This window comes from Humulus lupulus, chromosome 2 (assembly GCF_963169125.1).
Source record: "Humulus lupulus chromosome 2, drHumLupu1.1, whole genome shotgun sequence".
Taxonomy (NCBI): Eukaryota; Viridiplantae; Streptophyta; class Magnoliopsida; order Rosales; family Cannabaceae; genus Humulus; species Humulus lupulus.
The window spans coordinates 102,638,624-102,647,730 of NC_084794.1; the positions used below are offsets into that span (position 1 = coordinate 102,638,624).

General features: G+C 35.1%; 1 protein-coding gene across 1 annotated transcript; it reads right to left on the bottom strand.

The window, feature by feature from the left end:
- Positions 1-7,601: 7,601 nt before the first annotated feature.
- On the bottom strand, positions 7,602-8,585 carry LOC133814582 (uncharacterized). The gene is made up of 3 exons (XM_062247524.1): positions 8,486-8,585; positions 8,085-8,197; positions 7,602-7,970 (listed from the first exon to the last, which is right to left on the bottom strand). The coding sequence occupies exons 1-3, from the start codon at positions 8,583-8,585 to the stop codon at positions 7,602-7,604; spliced, it is 582 nt and encodes a 193-aa protein (XP_062103508.1).
- Positions 8,586-9,107: the final 522 nt, after the last annotated feature.

The window sequence follows — 9,107 nt, forward strand, 5'->3', positions numbered from 1 at the left end:
AAATGGTGCTAAACTTGATAAGTGAGTAATTTAGACTTAAACATGTAATTAAAGTTAATAAATAGGTTAAATACTATTTTTTTTTTGGCCAAAAGAGTATTACTTTTCATCCAAAGAGTTTAGTATATACATGGGATCCCATAAAAGAGTTTATAAATAGGTACAGGGTAAACAAAACACAAAATAGTCATCCTAAGCAGCAAAATTAACTATGGTCCTAGATCCTCAAAAGAAGTCTCGATTGTGGTGATCGAGGAGGCCGCATATGTACACATCGCCTCTGAAGTTCTCCAACTCATGGCTGGTCCAACTTCTCCTTGCCTTTACCTGCACCACGTAGTACCCATGAGCCAAGGCTCAACAAGAAAACTCAAAATCAATAGAATAGATAATAAACAGGTTATAAATCATTAATATCATCAGGTAATCAACATGTTATAAGTCATTAATAACATCCTTAGCAGTTATAACCAACACTCAAGCATGCATTCAATCCATCTATGCGGCTATAGAGCCACACGAGAGCATACCACACTCCTTTCTTTCAAGCGGATATAGAGCCGTACAAGCGCATATCGCACTCCCAAATTGGCCCAGCCATAACAACTTACATTCCGCATGCTAATGCCGACCACGGCTTATAAGCCGAGCTTTCCAACCAGATACAAACAAATATGCATTTCACACATAACACAACTATACATAATACATTTGTTCATGTTTAAACAAACATTCCGAGAGTGGTTATAGCCATGTTCAATAACTGGGGCTCAAGCCCTGATCTCAATACAGGTGCACTTTTCTTACCTTGAGTCCTGAGTAATAAAGCGAGGCGACCCCGAGCACAATCCTTTCCTCCCGAGCCTAGCGGAAACCCCTAGTCACAACACATATATAATGTAGGTTTAGTTCAACAATAAACCACAACCTAACATACTTTTCTACAGACCTTCCTAGGCCCCAAATGCTCTTTCAACATGCCCCAATATATCTTAGGAACCTTAGGTCATGATTCCATAGGGTTATGCATTGAAACCCACTGAAAATGAACCGAAAACTAAGTTGTTAGCAAGGGTCGGTCGACCGTCTAGCCAAAATGGCTAGGCCTACCCTATCAAAGGTCGGTCGAGGCCATACTCTGCATTTTTTAAACTTTTCAAACTCCTCCAATTTGACTCCAATCTATTCCCAACTAAAAATTTGTATTCTAAATCACACATACAAGTCAATATGTACCTAATAACAACAATTAAGCTTCAAAATCTCCACTCCCAGCTCAAATTCATGGAAAATTTAGGTCAAAAACCATTTTCACATAAAAACCAAGAACTCAACAAATTTTTGGTTTCCAGCTTGAATTCAAACGTCAAATCTCTTTAAAAACATGTTTCTAATCCTCATACATCTATATAAACTCACCACAACCACTAGTTATGAAATTTAAACTAAAACCACCAACATTCCTCAAGAACTTAAGAAGAATAAGCTAAAAATAAAGAGAGAAATTCTTACCTCTTCCAAATTTTGAAATTCCTAGCTTTGGTAGTTGTTAATCCCAGCCTATGAGCTTTAACATTCCTTAGAAATCCTCAAGAAACTTCAAGATGTTGCTATTCAACTTAGCTTCTGCCTCCTATGCTTGTTAACTATGAATATACTACCAAGAAATGAAGGGAACTAGTCTAGTATGTGAAGGAAAACCTTCAGCCAAGGTTTTCTCTAAACTTAAGGTCTAAAGACCATTTTACCCTTCCCTCAACTTAGTTCTTTTAATAACCTCAAGGGCAACCTAATAATCTAACACTTTTGCAATAATACAACAATTCCCATCTATTTCCATAATAACTACTAAACATAAAAGTTCCCAACTAATGCCACAAATCCAACCAAGCATCAAATATCTCATTTTGTGACTTTTTGCTAATTTTCGAAAGGACCGACTCGTGTCGAATATCTCAAATATATCCACTGATCTGTAAAATATGATGCGCAAGTATACACAATCGATTCAAGTAATATAGATAGTAAATAAGAATCGTTCCCACAGAGAATATAACCCAATTACCAATAATTGCTTTTTTACTTTCTACTTGGCAAGTAAAATTAAGATGAATAAATCTAACTACAAACACAATTTAAATAACTGTAAACAAAACAATTAATCAAAGGACAAAAATCAATAATAAGAAGACCTAGGGTATGAAATTCATAAACTTTTAATTATATTAATTTTACTAATTAGTTCTAAATCTCTTTCTTCCTATTCTAATAGTAGGTTAACAAAAATCGATTCCTATTCTTTTTCAAGATATAAGATCTCAACCTATATGCATGTTTTCTACATCTCTGTGATAAACTTAAATACATAGCAGACATTAAGCATAGAAACCTAAATGCTAAACAAGCTATACAGGTGCTTTCGTCCAATATGTAACCTATGTCTATATAACGATAGCATATTCAATTCGCATCTTTCGAATTTTGAATCAAAATCATAAATCAAGCAAATATTGATAAGATATTTACTAGCATTAAGCAAACATTATATAGATTAGAATAAAGAAGTTGAATCAATAGAACATCATAATAACATTAAATAAAAATCCAAGCGACTACATTATCCCCTAGATAGATGATTTAGTTCATACCAGACATGACTAAAACAACAAAATAATTATTCAGAAACATAAAATTCAAAAGCTTGAAGAAGAAATAAAAATATGCAATTGCAGAAATCTGGTTAGGTTGCGACCCGTGTCTTTTTTAAGGCCCTTCAAAATCTGGTTAGGTCTTTAGGCGCCGCGACCCTCTTCACCCCGGTCGCGGCCCGCGTGTTGATGTGCCTCCTAGATTTTTCCTCTGTCTCTTCTAGCGCTGCGACTCTATTAACCAAGTCGCGACCCTAAATCCTTTCAGCAAGCCAGCAGCCTCTAACTTTGCTAGAGTCGTGACCCTTAAGACCATGCCGCAACTTTAATTCTATATATATATATTCAGATTTTAATCTTTTGACATCCTTCCTTCCTCTAAAACTTATTATAACTCATTCTTAATGCCAATTTGAGTAGAACAACCACCAAAAGCTCCATTTTCCACGATTTCCTCTTCTTTTCACATTTAACTCATGATTCATAGCACCTACTTATAACAAAGACAAACACAAGCGTAATCTTGCACAAAATAAACAAAAAGACTCAAGATTACCACAAAAACACATCCTAAAACGACACTAAAATGGAGTTATCAAACTACCCCAAACTTACTCTTTGCTCGCCCTCAAAACAAACCTAAACTCTAACAACAAAACTCTACACCAAACAACTAACACAAACACACAAAAAAAGAACACTAACAAAACAAACAGAAAATAAGCTCACTCCCCCAAACTTAAGCTAAACATAGTCCCCAATGTTTAAAAATAAGTAAAAAAAAAAACTTATCTGCTATGAATCATGTCAAAATGGTGGTGGGTCTTGGAAATGATACCATGGTGGTGGATAAGGAAAATAATGATTGTCCTCCTCTTGGATAGACCACCTGTAAACCAATTCATTTTTTCGGTCTGCTTAGGCCAGATGATAATCGTGAAGCTCCCCCAAATAATTATGGGTATGTTGGTTTTGCCGGATGATGTAATCCAATCTTGCCAATTGCGGATTCGGTGGGGCCTCATTTGCCATAAATTGAGGATACGCTCCTCTCCTCTCCTCTCCTCCTTTGCTGTCCTTGGTTCTTCTTGTTGAACATTGGCATGGGCGGGTTCATTAACAACATCTCCCTCTTCTTCAACTCTCACTTGGTGGGGTTGTGGTGTATGTGGCTCCAAGGATGGTGCATTGAATTTAAACATAGAAGCTCGAGAAATGGGCCCCATTGCTTTCCTATAAATATCACTGGGATATTTAGACACCTCCCACACCTCACATAAATCAATAATCATCAAACCATTCCCCAAACCAACAGTGGTAGTAATTCAGCATAAGTCGTGGATACTAGTGCGTATAACTCGTCCAATATCCACGGAGAGTCCCTTCATAATAGCATAGAAAAGAAGACACTGATCAGTCCCCACTTCAGATAGATGAGTGTTGGGCATAAGCCTCTCATTCACAAAAAGAGTCCAAGCCTTTGCCACCTTATTCATTTAAAACTGTCTGAAATGCTTCGGTTGTCCATCATGCATTACAAAACTAGCACCGAGAATGCCTAATGTTTCAGCTATATCAATCCAATCAATCTCACTATAATAATCCATCTGATAATATTCATCCTCCTCCAGTGACAACATCTGTAATCCATATAATGCATCAATATTATCAATATGGCACTCCACCAATACCCCTCTCACAAAGACCTTCCTATTTACCGCTCTTGGAAAATTAGCATAAAAGTCATAAACCATGGAGCAATTGGCCTTGGTCATTCGATGGTCCACAAAACTTTGCCAATTGCGACCTTTAATTTCAGCTCGAATTATCTCATATGTTTTATGAGGATATGGCTGGTCTACATATTCCATCTCCCTTTCTTGAATGACTTAACATTGAGACAACCTTTGATAATGGTCAAAGGCATCTTTACTAATGAATCGAGCATGGTCAAACTTCTGAGGAGGGGGTGGTGGTGGTGGGGGGGCTGGCTGTGGTTGTGGTGGTTGGGTTCGAGATGTGGAAGGGTAATTTGCACTTTTAGATGAAGCAGCCCTAGCGGGTTGTTTTCTTGGTCCCATAATAACACATTGCACCAAATACCACTACAAAAATTCTGCAGCACTTCCACTAATTTTTCTTACTTCCCTCAAGTGAATAACACCCCAATAATACCAACTCAAAGAACATAATATATGCTAACAATTCCTCCCAAAATTCAAATGAAATCTCTTGTCTATCTAGCACAAAATTACTTCAACCCAAAACTTGAAGAACATAAAAAAATTAGAGACTTACGTGCCTTCTAGTTGTTGAGATTGCCCACTCTTCAAATGCTCCTCCTATCTTCAATGCCACAAATAAAACTATTTAGGGTTTGGATTAGAAGAAGGAAAGAAGGGAATATGGATCTATGAAGTTTTGGGTGAGGCTTTATGGTGGTTTTAAGAAGGATGAAGATGGGAGAATGAGAGAAATTCTAAAAAAAATTTGGTTAAAAGAGAAATTTTTTGAAATGTGGGTTATAGCTTGAGAAAAAATGACTTTATACTGAATTTGCCCTTTCTGACGGAAGCACGCTGTGTTGAGGTTTTATGCCCTAATTAAAACCCAATTTCTTTGTAATCTCATTTTTTATCAATAAAAGAATAGAAATCATTTTTTGACTTGGTCAATCACTTTGCTCTTTTTTATTTTCATGATTATTTTTTTAATATAAACTTCTATGAAATCTCAAGCATATAGCTAATCATATTCATAGTGATGTAATCACAGTGGAACATAAATATGATTATATGTTCATAATATGTTAGTCCTAAGATTAGTCAGTGCACAAGATTTACACTGACTTGCCAATCTACGATATGATCTACTTACACATGTAGTGTTATGTTCTTTCCAGAATATTAGCAAAGTAGATAAGATCGGATGTATTTGTTACATTGGACTGGACCAATATTGAAAGTTGATAGGATAAGTAAACATACCGTTATTATCTATTCTATTCATATCATATAGTTTACCATAGGTCAATTCAATCTCAATTCTGAGTGGTTAGTATTCTAACTGATTGTATTGTTTGAGTTCTTTGACTTATTCCTTACCAACTTACCCTACGGACTAGCCCATACTTACATCTTGGGAGCTCGGTAGTATAACTGAGTGGGAGTGTTAATCATAGATATGAACATCTATAGCTTCTGATGAAGAAGTGAAACAATGCTTTTCCTTTTAGTTTGGTTCAAGGTGCTAAATGATAGAGATCTCATTTGAGCAATTAATATTAGTTTAGTGAAATATCATTTACTAGGAACTAAGTGTTTTAAGTATAAAATACAATGAGGGGTAAAATAGTATTTTAGTCCCATCTCATTGTAGACCGTCTATAGAAAATTGAGTGACAATTATGGTTGTAACAATGGATAGTTAATAATGAATCTATATTTCTTATATAGTGTGCTATGAATTCAAGAGTGCAATTCAGAGTCTTTAGTGGAGTCACGAGGAACTAATAAGTTGGTAAATTTATTTGTTAGATTTATGATAACTTATTGGAGCTTGATTTCATAGGCCCATGGTCACCACTGTACCTTGGATAAAATAATCTAGATAATCTCAATTAATTGATTTAATTATCAATTAGAATTATCAAAGTTGATCAGATCAATTTTAAATAGTTTCACAGAGTTATGTAATTTAGAGAAGAAAATAGAAATTAGGGCAGATTTCTTAATTAAGATAAATTGGTGTCTAAATTAATAAATATGTTAAAATCAAGGTTAAAATTATAAATAATTAATTTGATAAATTATTTAATTAATTAAATCAATAGAAAATAATACATGTCTTGATTTTAAGTCCAATGAGATTATAATCAAATGGGAAATTTCACGTGCCTAAAGCCCATGATAATTTCGACCTAGGGTTGTTAATTGGCTTTTATTTTATTTATTTTTTAATTAAATAAATGACCTAATTGAGTCTATAAAATGAGTGCTAAGAGAGAGTTGAAATTAGATTTCTGAAAAATAAGTTTATGAGAAGATTAAAAGATCTATTAGGTTTTAGATTCTCTCTACTTCATAAGCCCTTTTCTAAGCCTCAAATTTTCTCTTCTATTCTTCTTCTCTCTGTATCTATCTCATGTGTTGAGAATTGCCCACTCTAGTCTAGGGGATTCTAATGATACTTTGGAAGGCTGTGAAGTAAATTGAAGAACGGTTCAGTTTCTTAGTAATACTCTGCGATAGAAAGGATACAAGGGTTAGAGAAACTGAAGCAAGGACTCTATCATTCCGTTGCATATAATGTAAGTGTTCTTATCATTATTTCTGTTTGAATTCAATTTTAGAAACATGTTCTAGGTTGTCTCATATTAATTTGTTTAATATAAGATCTACTTGAAAATAAACAAGATCCTGTGTAAGTTTTCCCAACACACTGCAACTCAACAATATCAAGTCGCAACCCGCCTCGTTTTTTCTCAAATTTTTGTTTTGCAGGCACTGCGACCCAGCAATATCAAGTCGCGGCCCGCCTCCCAAAATAGAACCTGATGCTCTCTGACTTCATCTAAGGATGCAACTTATAAGCTCAAGTCGAGGTCTGCCTTCTCCTTCATTTTCTAAGCTCTCTGACTTAGTTTAAAGTCGCGACTTGACCTCTAGAATAATTTGAAAACTACATTTTCACGAATTGCATGATTTTTACATACATTTTACTCAAAAACTTAATAAATAAAAAAATGAATCTTACAAATCCAAAATGAAATTAAATAAAATTGTTCAACTAATTAAGAATTAAACAAAAACACAAAAAAATAAATTAAAGGAATGCCTTCTACAGTGTTGTCGTTAACATCATTTAGCCAGACGTTGAACACCCAATTCAAATGGGTTCCAAAAGCAACTCAGATTTGCATTTTTCCATCGATCCTTCCAAATAGTGCTTCAATCACTGACCATTCACCTTAAAGTGTCCTGTCTTCTCGCTATGAACTTGCATTGCTCCGTAAGGAAATGAGACTACAATTGTGTATGGTCCCGACCATCTCAACTTTAATTTTCCCGAAAAAAGCTTCAATCGAGAATTAAATAATAGCAACTTGTCTTCCGGTTGGAAATCCATCTTAATTATCCTTTTATCATGAAATGACTTAGACTTTTCTTTATAAATCTTTGCATTCTCATAGGGTTCAATTCGAAATTCATCGAGCTCATTCAACTCTAGAAGCCTATTCTGTCCCTCCATAAAGAGATCAGCATTCAGTTTTTTTATTGCCCAGTAAGCTCTATGCTCAAGTTCCACCGATAAATGACATACCTTTCCAAATACCAGTCAATACAGTGACATACCAATCAGAGTCTTGAAGGTTGTGCGATATGCCCACAGTGAATCATCAAGCTTTTTCAACCAATCCTTACTTGATGTATTTACAATCTTCTCCAAGATGCTTTTTATTTCCCGATTTGACACTTCTGCTTGACCATTTGCAAGTGGATGATAGAACAAGGTCTTGCGATGATGAAATCCATAACGAGCGCATAGAGCTGTGAATTACTTATTGCAGAAATGACTTCCTCTGTCACTAATAATTGCTCTTGGAGTACCAAATCGGGTAAAAATATTTTTATGAAAGAATTTAAGTATCTCTTTACCGTCACAAGTAGGAGTTGCTACAGCTTCCACCCATTTAGAAACATAATCTACTGCCAGCAAAATGTTCGTGTTATTATAAGATAACGGGAAAGGCCCCATAAAATCTATTCCTCACACATCAAACAACTCAACTTCCAGAATTCCAGCCATAGGCATTTGATCTCTTCTTGATATGTTACCGGTCCTTTGGAAATGATCACAGCTCTTTACAAAGGCACTAGCATCTTTAAATAACGTAGGCCAATAAAACCCACATTGCAAAACTTTTGCTGCTGTCATTGTTTCTCCAAAGTGACCGCCACAATGTAAAGTATGGCAGTGAGCAAGAATGGAAATCATCTCCTCTTCTAGGATACTTCTTCTAATTACTTGATCAACAAAATGAAGAAAGAGAAAGGGCTCATCCCAATAATAATGCTTGACTTCCAAATAGAACTTTTTAATTTGCTACCTTGACATGTTCGGCGACACAACTTTAGCTACCAAATAATTGACATAATCATCAAATTATGGTAGCTTTTCTTCACTTTCAATGGAAAATAACTGTTCATCCGAAAAGTTTTCATCAATTTGTTCATCTTTATCATTAGGCTCTTCTCCTTTTTCCAATCTAGATAAATGATCTGCAACTAGATTTTTTGTCCCCTTTTTGTCATGAATTTCCATATCAAACTCTTGCAATATTAGGACCCATCGAATCAAGCGAGGTTTAGCATCCTTCTTGGTCATAAGGTACTTAATAGCGGAATGATTTGTGTAATCAATCACCTTATTACCAATTAAATATGGTCTGAACTTGTT